The sequence below is a fragment of the Falco naumanni genome, unplaced genomic scaffold, assembly GCF_017639655.2.
Source record: "Falco naumanni isolate bFalNau1 unplaced genomic scaffold, bFalNau1.pat scaffold_71_arrow_pat_ctg1, whole genome shotgun sequence".
Taxonomy (NCBI): Eukaryota; Metazoa; Chordata; class Aves; order Falconiformes; family Falconidae; genus Falco; species Falco naumanni.
The window spans coordinates 85,126-102,388 of record NW_024427563.1 but is presented as its reverse complement, the minus strand read 5'-3'; the positions used below and the strand labels follow the sequence as shown (position 1 = coordinate 102,388).

At 46.7% G+C, this 17,263-nt stretch overlaps 2 protein-coding genes across 2 annotated transcripts in view; both read right to left on the bottom strand.

Moving 5' to 3' along the window:
* Positions 1 to 680: 680 nt before the first annotated feature.
* Positions 681 to 7,377, bottom strand: LOC121082327 (hydrocephalus-inducing protein homolog; the record flags this gene model as incomplete). Its single annotated transcript, XM_040581672.1, has 4 exons — positions 7,252 to 7,377; positions 5,971 to 6,096; positions 4,218 to 4,337; positions 681 to 815 (listed from the first exon to the last, which is right to left on the bottom strand). Coding segments are annotated over exons 1-4 (501 nt in total), but the record flags the coding sequence as incomplete, so codon positions are not given.
* Positions 7,375 to 17,263, bottom strand: part of LOC121082326 (hydrocephalus-inducing protein-like) — a 22,197-nt gene continuing 12,308 nt past the window's right edge. The window contains exon 4 of the mRNA XM_040581671.1: positions 7,375 to 7,383. Coding sequence (XP_040437605.1) covers positions 7,375 to 7,383 — 9 coding nt within the window. The remainder of the gene's footprint in view (positions 7,384 to 17,263) is intronic.

The following is a 17,263-nucleotide window of genomic DNA, read 5'->3' as shown; positions in this document are numbered from 1 at the left end:
CTGGGACACAGAGGCTATGAAAAAGCATCACCTTCGCTCCAGCCCAGGGTGAGGAAGGGAACTGGTTGCCAGATGGGAAAGAGGAAAGCTCTCTGCATCTATTCACTCCTCTAGTCTTTTCCATCATAATTAAGCCCCTAACACTGAGTAGAGAGGTGGGATGGCTAAACATCAACACTCCTCCTGGCCATTTTCCTACTGTCACACGTGCACCTTCCCCTGCAAATGCCCAGGAAAGCACAGGGAGGGAACGCACAGCCCGTCAGTCCCTGCTGCGGTGGCATCGCATGGTGCTGCCAGCCAGGCTGCCTGACCACAGCCTAGAGCAAACCTTGCAGCACGGCACGGGTTATAACCAGTGCGCAAGGAAAGTGCCGGCTTCAGACAGAACGTTCCGCTGTCTCACTGCTGTGTCCAACGTGATACACATTCCAGTGACTCCAGTTTTCAAAGGTGGTGGTCCTCACTCTGATCAGGCTCAACTTCGCGTCCTCCAAACAACAGGTCAATTTTAAATAGGCTTTTGTTATTTATAATTATCAGAGCAAACCCATAACCATACAGCAACGGACAGATATTAGCAGTGCCGCAAAACCCACAGCAGACGCCCCGTTCTGAACCCAGCCCCGCAGCTTCGCCTCCCGCTGAAGGCACCTGTCTCTTGGGACCTCCAGTCTCACCTTGTTCTCATTGGGGGTGAAAACGATGTGGAAAGTCGCAAGCATGCCAGGCGGTACTTTGCGGCACACGGCATGGTGGCTGATCAACTTGAAATAAGGTGACCTCTCCAAGGTGACCTTCAGCAGCTGAGGAACCTGCAGAAAAGGTAAGAAAGTATGATTTTGCAGCTCGTGGAAACAGGAGGAGAAGAGACCTGCCGACAGCCTTCCTTAACCACCTTTCCAAAGCACTTTTAGCTCTGGAGGTACGTGCACATAATACACAAGAGTCAACATTAATCCCTTCTGCCTGGGCAAAACAGCTCACGGCCAGAGGCAGCAGGGCAATGAAGGAAGGGCCAAGCAGGGAAGACACCAGCAGCACCGAGATAGAATATCTGAATCAAGCCACCCGTGTATTCAACAAGCCCAAAGAACCTGCCGGCTTCTGCCCGTACACATCCAGGCAGTCATGCCCCTAGAAGGGGACTGTGTTATCTGAAGGCCAAACAGTACGTGTTAATCCTGGGGGAAGGAAGAAATGCACTTTAACGTGCTGCGTTTGAGCGGGGCACTCAAGCTGCGGTGCTACAGTCATGCGGGCAGACCGGCAAGAGGAGGAGACCACACATACTGTGGCCTCACTGGGAATAAAAGCAGGCCTGAAGAGCAAAAGGAGGACCATGGGAAGACAAAGAGACAACCCCACAAACTGAGGATGGCTAGGAAAATTCACAGGGAGCTGTAAAGAAGCAAGGGAGAAGCACAATACGCTACAAGGAAAGGCTGATGCAGAGGATGAGAGCCAGCAACTTGACAAAGTGATGGAAAGCCAGGCGACCCCCCAGGCTGTGCCTATCAACTATGGGCTCCAAAGGCATCTTCTGCCTCGAGATACATGACCGGCACTGACTGGCGCTGGAGTCTCGGTTTTAAAAGCCAACCTCTGCTCTCTGGAGGCTCCTGCTGCCTGTGACCGTAGCCAGGCAGCTGCCAGCGCAGGCAAGCCAGATCCCTGGGGACCCCTGCCCACCCCCAGCAGTCCCTGCAGGCACCCTGCTGCACGGTTCTGCCCTCTGGGACACCACCAGCACACAGACAGCACACAGGCATTTCTCAAGCACATTGAGAGCGACGCCTCAGCACCAAATCTCAACGTCTAAAGCAGGTGATTTGGACTGACGGGCAGCTTCACTGACAAACAACAAACCCACAGGAGGCTTGGAAAAAATGGAGGCTCGTTCTGCACCACCCACCCGAGCCTGGTAACCCGTGGCCAAGGCAGTCCTGAACTCTCCAAACGCCCTTGGAACCCAGCAGGGTCCTGGGGCAGCGGGTTCCAGGAGCCAGTTTCACAGTGCACACAAGCAGTTTGGTCACCAAGTCCCTTAGGAGAGGAGCACGTGTGGCTCAGACCTTCAGCAAAAGCCACCCGGAACACCTGAGGGTGCTGAGGAACAGCCTGAAGACAGAAAAGCAATTGTACAACACAGGTAAGAGCAGTAAGTATATAGCGAAGCACTTCTGTAGTTGCACGATTACAGAGCCTCTATTTGGAATATATTTTGCTGTCAGCTGGATTTTTAGGGGGCAAACAACTTCAGGCTGCCGTGCAGTATAAGATTCAGAAGAATCTGGGAAACCAGCGCGAAAACTCTGAGACAGAGCACAACACTGCTCTGCTCTTCTCCAGGACATCGCCAAAAGCCAACAAAATTAGAATAGAACACTCTCTCAGGATTATCATCTCTACCTTTCTGTATTTAGAACATACCAAGGATTTTCCTTAGAGCTGATCTTACTTTTACACCCACGCTCTCCAATGGTTGAGGTCTTACCGGCTTCAAAACTAGTTCGGTTTGGAAAAAAACCCACATTCACACATTGCCTCCCCCTTTACAGGGCACGTAAATCCCAAGGCGCAGCTGGACAAGTTTATTATTCCTTACTGGGAAGGGCAGAAATGTTATGCAGATGTTCTTTTCCACCTGAGGAAGCATGAACAGAGCAAATCAACTGTTTGCCTGTTGGCTGGTACTTGGCAAAGATAACCATTTTGAAGTGCTGCATGGATAATGGAGCAGCTGAAGCCAAAAGACTCAGTGGGAACGAAGCAGAGAGTAGGAAGAGAGAAACTGAGGCACATTTTAATTGGGGAAGAAGATACCTACAGCAAGGGGTGCCCAAAACCCAGTGCAGACCACACCAGTGGCATTCCCTGGGTGCAGGCACCCATGCCACATCTTATCCACGTTCCCAAGTTAAATGCCAGACCAGGAATGGTGCAGTACTCTCCAGGAATAACTGAGGGACCACACACGCATCCTTCCTAGCCAAAGGGTCTTCCCTTTTCGCCCACATCCCTGTCAAAACCTGTTCTCTCAGGAGATTCTTGGACTTCTCCCGCTGTCCTTCCACCCGCAATACACCTTGGCAGCTTTTTTTTGTTGTCCACCTGTTTGTCCCCCCCAGCAGGTAAATCTGGAAATCTGGGGGGAATTCACCGGCTCTTGCGCACACTTCCATCTTCCCATCCCACCCTCCCCTCACGCATACCTCTTATTCTTCATTACAGAAGAGTACCCTTAATTACACCTCTCTTCCTGACCTTTCTCTGCTGCCAGTGCACCTACTGCTACAGATCAAGAGAAACCCTTGCGTGTAGGAAAGTGTGCAGGGAGAGAACACCGAGCTCAGCTCCTTTCCTCCCTCTGCCTTTGCCCACCAGCTTGCTCTTGGCACATGCCTCATTCCAGCAAATATTTCCCCAACTGAAATTCAAAAGGTCTCAACTTCCCTCTTTACAGTGGAACAAAACTGCTGACATTTTCCAACTTTTCCATTTGCAACTTTCTTGGGAAATCTCAAAATGATCAGGTTTTTCAAGCAAAGGTGGAGACCTCCGAGGGCACTTGACTCTGAACGTGCTGTGGCTCTCCAAAGGGAAAACAGAGCATCACGTTGCCTCAGAAAAACCTGAGCAGAACCCAATTAAGCTTAGCAGGAGCCTGAAGCGGCACCTAAAGGCCTCCCACTGCTTCTGCTACATCAGTCTGTTTCCACTGCTGTTTCAAAACACCTTTCCTGAAGCGCTGTTACCACTAATTATAACTTACTCCAGCATAAAGTGGAGAAGACCCCACCCCGAGCTCTGACAGCCCGTTCAGCTCTCTGTGCAGCTCACCCAGAGGCAGAGGTGCCCTGTGGAAACCAAGATTAACCACGGAGCCACCAGGACGCGGTGCACACTCGAGGGAAAGCACGAGGGCAGGGAAGAACTGTACAGCCCCCAACATTCCCATCCGTGCAGGGCTTCCACGGGGAAAGGTGCTGACTAGAAAAGCTCCTTTCAGCGAGGTACTACCAACACACAGCCAAAACCAGGGCAAGAAACCTCAGCATGGCAAGATTTCCACCATCTCGCAAAATAAAGGTGGCGAGACCTTTTACTCCGGATGCGCTGTGCTGCAGCAGGTGACTGGCTGTGCTGTGCACCGCGCGGACAACACTGCTCTCCAGTTCCAGCACAGGGTTAAACTTCCACATCCCAGCACCTACCTTGTCCTCGTTCCTCAGAATCAGTGGCACTTCATAGACCTCGTAGGGGACGTAGCTCTGGAATACCACCTCTGACGGGAAAGGCTGGAACGAGTGCTGTTTCGGGGAAGGTGCCGAGAACTGCAGATGCAAAACAGAGTTTCAGCCGCTGGGAGAAAGATTCATCAATCAGAGAATACTACATCGGTCCCCAGTGAAGTACAGTCTCCCGGTGAGTACGCCTGCCCAGCTCACGCCAGGGGAACGGCAGCTCACCCACCTGTGCTCTGAGCAGATCAAAAGTTTCTGGGCCACACCGAGCAGGCTCAAGCGAGCAGCTCTTTTGCTGGCCGTTTCTCCAGGTTTCCTGCTCCAAAAGGCAAGGCAGCGCTTACCTCCGGCAGAGCGCTGGGCTAACAGTCACACAGCTCCAGAGCACTCACTGCGAGAGCCGTAAGCACTCGTGCAGCAAGTGAAAGCCAAGAATTGACAGGAGACTCCATGGGAAACAGTCTGGGGATTATCTTTACCCTGAGACAGTGACCAAGTCCAACCCATCCTCAAATCTCTTTTTTGATACACAGCCTAGAAACCATGAGGAAGAGAAGACAGGCCAAAAAGGAACACCGCCGTTAAGAAAGCAACAGATGAGGTGATAAGGTTCAGCTCCTTCCCCAGCACTACTGCGCAACTTGAGTAAGGCTGGACTTGGCATCTCCTTTTCCCATGAGCTCTCAACGGATGCTTCATTGCAGTCCATTATTGCCATGTCAGTTAGTACCACCACCGAAGCGTGCCTGACGACACACAGAAACAGCAAACGCTTACAGCGCAGAGGCATTACTTGGAGAAAATCCCTCCCTGCTTTGTCTCCCCCCTTCCAGCTGAACTCTTCGCACTCACAAGACACAGGCACATCTCCTGCTTCTGCACAGCAGTCAGGGTCGTGCTGAAGCCAGGAGCCACAGCACCCGGCCAGTTCTGTGCGTGCTCGTCCGAGGCGTTCCCAACCTCACACGCTGTCTAGGGCAATCCCCAACCAATTTGTTACAGGTCTCTTGCTGGCACTTTTCCACTCAACAGCCTACCTCAGTCATCTACCCCTTTGGAACGTGCGTTACACTAAGCAGATGTGTAAGAAGAGCAGCTTTCAACACACGTGTAAGCAAACACTGATCCAGATAAAGCACACCCGCTCCCCTCTGCCCAGCGCCATTCCCCTGTGTACCTGGCAGCCTGCAAAATCTAACACCCCGTAAGGGTCCCACTCGTCGTTCCAACCCAAAGCATTCATGCAATTGCTTGAGCTACACCTTGAGTAGTTACCGTAGGCCCTCAGCCCCCAAAGGCCAACGCAGCCACCACTGAGGGCATCCGATGACCCCAAGCGTTTGACAGAGACTGCACCAAACCAAGGGCTGCCTATTTCAGCAGGAGGGTGGGAAATTGCAAGCTTGCATCCTTGTGTCCCGCCCCAGCCTTCCTCCAGTATCATGCTTTAGCCACAGAAGCTCGTCTCCAGCAAAAGCCACCAACTTCAGCAGAGGTGCTTTATATGGGCTTAGTGCAGGCCAGGACTTCAACAGCTCACTGGGGGAAAACGTTTCACCTTTCCCCCAGCAGAAGGAACTCCACCACCACCAGCAGCAGTTTGAAACGACAACAGGACTTAGTCACCAAAGTATTTAGATAAGCTGGAGGCAAGCCTGTCACAAGCATAGGCCCACTTCAAATGTCACGTCAAACAGCAAGGAAAAGGGCAAGAAAAGGCTACCTTTTGACGGGAGGCTTCGCTCACGTCGAGAAGCTGGGTAACCTGGGGCCGCCGCATGTCCCGAGTGCTGGCCAGCCTCTGCTTGGTGCTAAGAGTCATCTCCTTCAGGAAGGCAGAGGGAGTCAGCTGAAATGCAAAACACCAGCAAGAGCTACAGAACTGCCTTCATTCAGAAAGGCTTTTCTTGTTCAAGAGCCACTGATGAATAATTTGTGATCACAGCCACTAGGATAGTCCTGGAAGTCCCATAATTACCCGCTGAAATATTTAACATCAGTAAATTAATGATAGAGAGCGGAATACACATGCTCCAACCAAGTGGCTCTGTCCCATTAGCTTCTCCTTTGTGATTTGATGTGACATGTTGGGGGATTTGGCTCTTCGGGCATTTGTTTCCTCTTCAGATTTGCTGGATTGAGCCAGTGACCTTTGAAGAAGGTCGGGAGGAGTTACCAGCAACCCCCTAACTCCATCCTTGCACAACGCTTACAACCACCACACGCGTGGAGACGTCACTGCTGGGTGAGTCAGAGGAAAGCAGAGAAGCAGTGTTGTGCCAAGACCGAGGTGGAGAGGAATGGCTCCAAGTTTTAGTTATCTCTTTTGAATTAGCACTTGTTTTCTCTGTTCTGGCCTCCGAGACCCCTCCACAGAAGTATGCAGAGAGACCTCCTCGACAGAGCCTCAGCGCCAGGTCGCCTTCAGCCAGGTGAGCTCTGGTCAGCAAAGGACGTCTGAGGATGGGGAGGAGGAATTGCCCTGACTCCGCTGCTGCCTGCAGCGCTGGGTCTGTGCTCCACACGGGATACGGGACAGAACAACTGGTCTGGAACCTGTTCCATCTGGGACCAGCCATGCCTCTCAAAGCCTTTGGGCAGAGTTCGAGCAGCCCACCACATGCCCAGCTGCCTGGAGGGCAGGTATGGTCAGAGCAGCGCTGGCAAGCATCCCGACGTGACAAAACATTGCTGCCCACACAAAGGGGACAGAACGAAGCACACGCTCACGCTTCAGCTATTCCGGTGCAATGCCCGGTACGTCCATTTAAATTGGCTCCGGTGGCACATCCAGACAGACTCTGGGCTTGCCCTGAAGCAGCACACAGTCCATCCCCTACTGCACCATGGTCACCACCTCCGACAGAAGCATGGCAGCAGAGAGACGGGGAGGTGGTGTCCAGCTTCACAGTGCGGCCAGACAACAGGAGGGGCAGGTAGAGGAAGGACGCGGGGGCAGTTTCCAGCCTTACACAGCTCCTACCTGGCCGCAGCAGGTACTTACAGTTGCAGGCTTCTCTGTCCCTCTGGCTAGCTTCAGATTACGAGGCACTACCACTTGCCTCGGGAATCCACCAGCCATCCTGGAGGACCCTGTGAACGAGCAGGGCTTTCCAGTGGCCATGCCTCAGTTGACCTGCAAGGAACAACAACAGGACTTTGAAAATCCAGAATCCCCTTCATGGCAGACCCAAAGGAGACAGCTGTGTCTCCAGGCTGTAGCATCCTTCATAACTGGACAACAGGCGGCCTCCCCACCCTGTCTCATCATTAGACCATGTTGAAGCAGAAGAGTGAAGATTGATAGAAGTAAAACCCCACAACAAACATTCCCTGAGCCAAAACAGCCTTTCACAAGCCACACGCACACATCAGAGCCTGCTGGCATTTCTCACCTTCTCCCCCCAACTTCCATCTGTTTTGGAACTATTTACTGGAATTTTTATCCAAATCTCGATTAATACCCAAACTGTCCTTTATTACTCTTCAAAAGTTTTTCGGTGGGAACAAAAGGGAAATGTCACTTCACTGCTTCATTTTGCAAAAGCAGCTGACCCGATGCGACTCTGCGCCTGACCCTACTAAGCGCTCAGATTATTAGGAACAACCTTAAAGCCGGGGATCGCTGCTGCCCCGAGCATCAAAATCAGACGGCTCTCCTACTTTGCAAACCAAATGCCCACCCTTTGTGCAAGGAGGTTGGTGATGGTTTTAACTAATGGAGCACAGAGCTCAGTACTCTGATTATCAACTATGGTTTCTCAAAGCTAATTTGGTTAAGTTGCAAAAATGATCCAGCAAATAGGACTCCCTCCAGGCATGAAATTGCCACAGTGACCAAGAACCTTTCTCCATGGAGAACGAGGGCCCCTTTTTTCACTTATTAACACCCAAACTCAAGGCTCCCTACAGGCGTTTGAAGCTGTAACAGCAGAAAGAAAAGCATGAAACCATTCAAGCTGCATGAGCAATTAGCTCAAATAGAAACGCAACGTATGTGAAAGCAGGGCCACTTATAGGCTATCCTCATGGCAGCTCTTCTCCAGCATCCTCATCCTGCAGGCTGCATGGGTCAACAGGTCCATGGGCCGTTCTTTTTCTACCACCAGCCTGCTGACGACCTCTCCATCTGCATCTCAAAAAGTGTGGGTGCAAGAAAGGGAAAGAGGAGAAAACACCCCCAGAAAGCGGGTCTCAAGCACCGACAAAAATCAAAGAGAGGTCTGTACAGCACTTACTAAGCACTACTTTGGACTAGAAATCATTTCCCCTCCCTTCCTGCCTAACTGGACCAAGGGACGGATGGATTTGCCCACTTCTTATTTTATGGGACTTGAAAGACCCGGCACTACCCTAACACTTTTTGACATCCCGAAATTAAGCAAAAACTCACAGATCCCAGCTTCAGGTAAATTCATCCAGACACTGCAGACAAGCTACTCATTTCTTTAAGGAGTACAGAAAAACCTCCACGCTGACTTACAAAGCAAGAACTTAATTCCTATTTTGCTTGCCTGGGGAGGACCCCAAGCATATCAACGCAAAAGAGAACAGGCAAATCACCGTCTTGCCACAGCTCCAACAATGCCTTTGGGGTGTCCTCTGTTGTTGCACCTGGTGAGTAGCCACCTATGAGCTTGTTCCAATTAACCGTGCACACATCTACACACACGCCAGCCGAGGACATCCAACTTACAAGGCCATCTCGGCTGCCAGGGAGCTTCACGCATTTTCAGCGCAGCATACGGCATAAACAAACGCTTCCCATGAGACTCACGGCCACAAGCAAACCAAATCAGCACATCTGCTCGGCAGGGAACCAGGAACCCTCCGCTGGAAAACCAGCATACATTATCTGGAGCTTTACAGTCCGGTCAGGGAAGATAAAAGCTGGCTCTCCAGCCAGCTAGCTTGTGGCAGCTCACTGCAACACGTGTCCCACATGTTGTCCAGACACAAACCTGAGCAGGAACTGCAGAGCTCAGATATGACACCCCGGTGCGCTCCAGGCTCCAAGACAGACGCGCTCTAAAGAAAGGGAACCGGACGCTGGGTGATGCTTCCTGCCTCAGAAGGCAGAACTCCAAGACAGACGTCAAGGTGAGACCCATCAGGGCTCTCACGCTTGGCCTCAGATGCACTCACAGGGCTGCCACCACGTGCTCCTGCCCACCGCTCCCCCACCTCAGAAGCAATGCCAGAGCCTCCCCGGCTCGGCACAGAAGTGACTCCTGCCTGCTGCAGGCAAGCAGCACAGCTGGAGCCAGGCTTCACACTCAGAGTGTTACCGAAATCCCGGAATGAAGAACTTATCGACACCAATGTGATGTAGATAAGCAGACACTTTTTTATTAACGGCCGGGTGCGTGAGCGAGTCCTCTCACGATCAACGCACACCAGGTCCCAAAATCAGACACCATATAGAGAACTTATTCATACATATTCATTAAATATTCATGCATAATCCTAACATTTCCCGTAGATCATTAACATACTCTCCTCCTATATCCGATTCTGCGCAGTAAAGCTTAGAAAGGTCTAGAAATGGGTCTGGGGTACGATTTGGGTAGGTGGTATATGAGTCAGTGGTCGCGATCTCCCCTGCCGGAATTACCTTTTACTAAAGTTCACAGTTTCTTTCTTGGCAGGCACCTACAAGCTGTTCCAGTCGACTCTCCCCAGTTCCCATTCATCTCATATTCTGACATTTCAATACACCTCTGCGTACAGAAGACTGGTTAAGTACAAAGGAACCTTTCAACCCTAGAGTTATTACCTAAGTTTTAACAATGGTTCCAGCCCCTTCTTCTAGCCTTGGTACAGGACGTACAGAAGATCTCATAACAACTTTTACTGTGCAGCTATAAGTTTCATTAAAAATATTTCTTATCCTTCTATTTTTCAATTTTATAAAATGATTTTATAAAATCAATTAATCAATCAAATAAAGTCAATCAATCTTAACTTATTAACAAATTGATAACAAGAGGACTTGACAAAGCAGCCGCAGGTGCTTAGCAAGGGAAACCGCTAGCTGCAAAGTGCCTTCATGGAGCTGCATGGCAGAAGCCACATGGAACCTGTGCAAAGCCTGCAAGCACCTCAGCATCCAATGCTGGCATCTCAGCCTGCTCTCAAACCCAACCACCCTGCTCCCACACTCAGCTGCGTCCCTGCCATTGAACTCCTCTGGTTTTCCAGCCCAAACCTTTCCGCCCTCCCAGGGAGATGGAGAGGGCCAAATCCATTCCTCAGCCCTGCTCGTCAGCCCAGACAAGATTTTTATCGATTTGTTAATAAGTTAAGATTGATTGATTTTATTTGATTGATTAATTTTTTTATAAAATCATTTCATAAAATTAAAATATAGAAGGATAAGAAAAAAAATCTTATAAGAAACTTATAGCTGCACAGTAAAAGTTGTTATGAGATCTTCTGTACGTCCTGTACCAAGGCTAGAAGAAGGGGCTGGAACCATTGTTAAAACTTAGGTAATAACTCTAGGGTTGAAAGGTTCCTTTGTACTTAACCAGTCTTCTGTACGCAGAGGTGTATTGAAATGTCAGAATATGAGATGAATGGGAACTGGGGAGAGTCGACTGGAACAGCTTGTAGGTGCCTGCCAAGAAACCGTGAACTTTAGTAAAAGGTAATTCCGGCAGGGGAGATCGCGACCACCGACTCACATACCACCTACCCAAATCGTACCCCAGACCCATTTCTAGACCTTTCTAAGCTTTACTGCGCAGAATCGGATATAGGAGGAGAGTATGTTAATGATCTACGGGAAATGTTAGGATTATGCATGAATATTTAATGAATATGTATGAATAAGTTCTCTATATGGTGTCTGATTTTGGGACCTGGTGTGCGTTGATCGTGAGAGGACTCGCTCACGCACCCGGCCATTAACAAAGAAGTGTCTGCTTATCTACATCACATTGGTGTCGATAAGTTCTTCATTCCGAGATTGCGGTAACAGTTTTGGCGACCCAGATGGGACCTCCCTGAAGGAGACCGGAGGAGTCGGGGACCTGATCGGTTCCAGCCGGCACCGAGGATTTCTCGGGGACACCCATCGATCCCCGATCCATAAGGCTCTTCACGACGTTCCCTGGATTTTTGGGTAAGACACTTCTTTTTTTAATTGTAGTAAGTAAGTGCACTAGAGGAAGTGGGCAGGAGTCCCACTATAATAAGTGTATGGTAAGGAGTGGGATGGAGTCCCACCAGTGGGTTGGAGTGCCACTGAGTAAGTCTGCCTGTCAGACGCGGTGAAAGAGCTGCGCAGGGTAGGACTAGGAGTCTGCCCGTAAGACATAACGAAAGCTATTGCAGGGTTGGACAAAAGTGTAGACAAGAGAAACTATATGCTATAGTGTTCTCTAAGGCTGTGCCTCTAACAAGAAGTTAGAAGAAGTTTTTGGGTTTTTTTGTTGTTTTGTGAGTTTGTGTATTAAGAAGAAAATTAAGAGGTATAATATTGTGTTGTATGTTTGTTTAAAGTAACTGTGGGAAAGTGTGAGTGTGGCTGTAAGTGTGAGACGTATAATTGAGCACGAAAGCGAGTGGGAGTGTGGATCCGCGGATCGGAGTGACAGAGTTGAATAATTGTGTATTGTATTGTGAGTAATTACACCATGGCAACTAAGTTAACTCGGTCGTTTAAAAGTAAAAGCATGGGTAATCTTGCTGTAAATGACAAAATCCCGAAAAATTCTTTGTTGGGATGTTTATTGGCACGTTGGGGAAATTTACAGGATGATCTGCAAAAGAGCCAGATGATTGAGTATTGTAATAATTTGAGTATTGTAATAATTGGTGGCCTTTGTATATATTGGATGATCAGGAAAAGTGGCCCACGAATGGGACACTGAATTATAACACTATTTTGCAGTTAATGCTGTATTGTAAAAGAGAAGGGAAATGGAATAAAATGCCAGGTGTGGATTTGTTTTTTTACTTAAGACAAAGAAAGGATTGGCAGGATGAATGTAAGCTAACTATTAGAGATAATTTGGTAATGGCTATAACTTCTGATAATAAGAAAGTGGAAAAAAATGTTGTTTAAATTGTGAGGTTGGGAGTGGATACAGGAGCGACATTTTTCTATTAAATACCTGTAAAGGAAAAACTGGAACAAAAACAGGCCATTCCTGCAACCCCTGGATTTGAAATTTGGAAATAAGACAATTACACATGAATTTTTGTATGTACCAGAATGTCCGATACCCTTCTTAGGAAGAGATTTGCTATCCAAATTAAATGCACAGATTGTTTTTGACCAAGGAGAACTTTTCTTGAAAATACCTGAGTCAAAAACGGGAGAAATCTTGATGATACAAGAAAAGGTAAAGGAACAAGAAATTCCACCGGAGGTGGATTTGGCAGTGATCCCTACTGTATGGGAAACAAATACTCCTGGTAAATTGAAACTAGCAGAACCTGTTAAAATAGATTTGAAGGAAGGGGCAGGAACAGTGAGAATTAAACAATATCCAATCAAACCGGAAGTGAGACAGGAATTGAAGAAATTGATTGATAAATTTTTGGAGTATAAAATTTTGGAAGAATGTGAATCTGAGTATAATACTCCTAATTTACCAGTCAGAAAACCTTCGGGTGAACATAGACTGGTACAAGACTTGAGAGCAGTAAATCAAATGGTTAAGGATATTTATCCTGTAGTAGCAAACCCTTATACACTGTTAATAGCATTGAGGGAGAATTATCAGTGGTTTACAGTGCTTGATTTAAAAGATGCTTTCTTTTGTATACCTTTGGAAAAGGAAACCAGAAAACTGTTTGCTTTTGAATGGGAAAATCCTCAAACCGGGCAAAAGATGCAGCTGACATGGACTAGATTACCCCAAGGATTTAAAAACAGTCCAACTATTTTTGGAAATCGTTTAGCAAAGGAATTTGAAATCTGGAAACAGGACAAACCAAGACCTGGGCATTTACTTTTATAATATGTGGGTGACATATTGATTGCTACAGAAGAAAGATTTACTTGTATACAGGTGACTATTGACCTCTTGAATTTCCTGGGACTAAATGGGTATAAGGTATCCAGGAAGAAAGCCCAAAAAGCCTGCCAGACTGTGATATATCTGGGCTTTGAGATTTCAAAAGGACAACGGCAATTAGGAAAAAATCGCACAGAAGCTATTTGTGGTATACCTGAGCCGAGAAATATTCATGAACTCAGAGCATTTTGGGGAATGACTGGGTGGTGTCGCCTTGGATCATGAACTATGGGCTAATAGCTAAACCGCTGTACGAGGCCCAAAAGAACTCTCCCTTTGTATGGGCCCCACAACAACAAAAGGCTTTTGTAGAGTTGAAACGTGCCCTAATGTCTGCACCTGCCTTGGGACTGCCGGATCTAACCAAAGATTTCCAGCTGTTTGTACATGAAAGACAACACCTGGCACTGGGCGTGTTAACCCAGAGGACAGGAAGCTGGAAACGACCAGTCAGATATTTCTCTAAACAACTGGACACAGTGAGTAAAGGGTGGCCAAACTGCCTTCGAGCAGTGGCCGCAACAGTGATGCTCATACAAGAAGCTCGGAAATGGACTTTGGGAAGAACAATAACAGTCTATGTTCCACACATGGTGATAACTGTCCTAGAACAGAAGGGGGGACGTTGGCTGTCCCCCAGCCGAATGATGAAATACCAGGTGGTATTGACTGAACAGGATGATGTGATTCTAAAGACAACTAACCTGGTAAATCCTGCAGTGTTTTTAAGTTCCATACAGGAAGAAGGACGACTGGAACATGATTGCTTGGCTACCATCAAGTATGTTTATTCTAGTCGTGAAGATCTGAAGGATGTGCCATTGGAGCGACCAGACTGGGAACTGTGTACTGATGGAAGCAGCTTTATGGAACAAGGAGTCCGATACGCCGGATATGCGGTAACAACAGAGACTACAGTTATAGAAGCAGGAGCATTGGCGAGTACCACATCAGCCCAAAAGGCAGAACTCATCGCTTTAATTCGAGCCTTAGAGATAAGCAAAGACAAGAGAGTAAATATCTGGACAGACTCAAAATATGCCTTTGGGGTAGTGCATGTCCATGGAGCTTTGTGGAAAGAGAGGGGGTTATTGTCCTCTCAAGGATCAAACATTAAGCATCAAACAGAAATTTTACGATGATTGCAAGCAGTTCAAAAGCCAGATCAAGTAGCAATCATGCACTGTAAGGCACATCACATTGGGAATACAAAAATAATAGCTGGGAATAATTTAGCTGATAGAACAGCGCCAAAAAAAAAAAAAAAAAAAAAAAAAAAGGAGCAAAGAAACAAGCATTGCAAATGGCAATAATTCCTTCTAAAACAGTAACCCTTCCTAGGGAAAAACCGAGATATTCAGAGGAAGATGACAAATTGGGTCGGTTATTAAATGCGAAGAAAAACTTAGCTGGATGGTGGATAACTCCTAATGGACAGGTAGTAATTCCACCTCTTGTGATGAGAGAGATAATTGAAACGAGACATCAAGAATGTCACTGGGGAGCAGAAGCCTTAGTAACATCTTTACGAAAGCAAGTAATATCAGTTAAGATGTTAGGAATAGCTAAAATGATAACTGCAAAATGTGAGGTATGTTTGAAAAATAATCCAATGATTAAGCAAAAGGTTCCAATGGGTAGACTGAAATCTGCTGTAGAACCTGGAGATTATTGGCAAGTAGGTTTTTCAGAGTTACCTAGACAAAATGGGTACCGGTACATCCTGGTAAGGGTTGATACTTGTACAGGATGGCCAGAAGCCCTTCCCTGTCGCACCACACAAGCACAAAGAGGTTGTGAAGTGGTTATTACAAGAAATAATTCCGAGATTTGGAGTTCCTATTGGAATTTCCTCTGACAGAGGTCCACACTTTGTGGCTGAAGTAGTCCAAAGTGTTAGCAAAGTATTGGGTATTAATTGGGATTTGCATGCGTCTTGGAGACCACAATCTAGTGGGAAAGTGGAGAGGATGAATCAAACTTTGAAACGACAAATAAGCAAGATTTGTCAAGAAACCAGTCTAAAGTGGCCTCAGGCACTTTCATTGGCATTATTATGAATCAGGGTACAGCCAAAGAGTGGAACCTCAGTCAGTCCTTATGAATTATTATATGGAAAACCATATGAGTCTCCAGAACCAAATCTAAACATACATGTAAAAGGAAAACAAGATGTGTATAACTATTTGCTTTTTCTAAGGAAAACTTTGGCTGTGATTTGGAGTGTAGTAATTTGGAATAGACCTTTATCTGTGGAAAATTCCGTGCATTATTTCCAACCAGGAGACTATGTCTATGTGAAGACCTGGGCCTCCGAACCTTTGCAGGAGCACTGGAGAGGACCTTTCCAGATACTGTTAACCACTTTTATAGCTATCAAGATAGCTGAATCAGATGCTTGGATACATTATACTCGAGTGAAGAAAGCACCTACTCCATGGAAGATTGTCAATCGTGACCCAGAGACTTTAAAATTGACACTGAAACACGTCTAATTTTTATATTGGATTTTATTTTGGTCGGTAGTGTTGGTAGGATCATGGGCCAGCTTGGTGGACAGGAACAAAAGACAAGTAGAAACAGAACAAGTGATTGAAATTCCCAAACAAATGGCTGAGGAAAATTTGATGGTAGGATTGATTAAAGAATTTGCCAATTTACAAAATGTCACGCAGATCACTGCTTGTTTGCCAATACCAAGGGCAGTAGGTGAATCTATTCCATGGGGAATTTTAACTATGAATTTGACTAACCTGGAACATAAAAATGAAACCAACTATTGTGAACAAAGGCCAGTGACTCAATGGTACGAGCAAGTGAAAGTCATCAGAAAACAGTGGAAAACTCCAGGTAGTCTGGCGGATTGTGAAAAATTGTTAAATCATGTTTTTACCAAAATAGGGAGATTTAAGACTGTGGGATGGTGTTCTCATGATGAACAATTTAAAATCAATGTGAGCAAAAGTGTCATGGAATGGAAGTGTAACAAAACTGGCCAAAGCACCCAATTAGTAGACCAGTGGGACTCTATATGGTCTATGTCCATATTTTCCCATTTTCAGTATATGGCAAGAACTTCTTGGTGTTTTACCTGGGATGGAAAGGTTTTTTCAGTATTACCCTGGGTTGACGATAGGTCAACTACATTGGGAGAGAAGGAAAATAAAATAGTGCCATGGTGGAAATGTGAAAAAGTGTATGATTGTAGTAATGCAGACTTAGTAATCCAAAGAATTCCTCCGTTGGCCGCTGCTTTGAAATATGGTTGGTTTTGTCGAGGTCTTAAGAATACTCTCAATTTAACCAGCACTCTTACAGTCAGAAGAGGAACTTTGTTTAGTTGTAGAAAATCTACTATTCGAAGTCCAGGACATTTAGTTTGGGCATTAAGTGATGGAACCTGGACAACACACTTACCATTAGATGGTAAGGTGAAACAAATCACTTTAGGCACGCCAACATTGTGTCCAATTTGGAAGAAATCACCATTCAAAGGATCTCTAGAGAATTTAGAATTGAAACGAATAAAGAGATCTGGGATAAATGATGATACTTGGAATGAACCATCTACAGGAGTGAAAATTGGCTGGGCACTGGAATCACTTTTAAATCCTATAGCTTCATATAGAAACAGAGTATGGCTCTATCATTTAACTGGTCAAGTGGAAAAATTAGCAAACGTTACCAAAAAAGGGTTTAAGGAATTGAATATACAATTACAGGCAACTTCCAGAATGACTTTACAAATAGAATGGCACTAGATATGCTCCTACTTAAAGAACATGGAGTGTGTGGGTATCTCAAGGATAAATTGGACCACTGTTGTATCCACATTCCAAATGTCACTCAGGATGTGGAACATGATCTAGACCTATTGGGAAAAATTGAAGAAGAAACTGAAACAATTCAAAAGGATATGTCAGAAGATTGGCTTGGGAAAATTTTTAACAAACTCGGATGGAATTTGAGCTCTTGGATACAATCTAT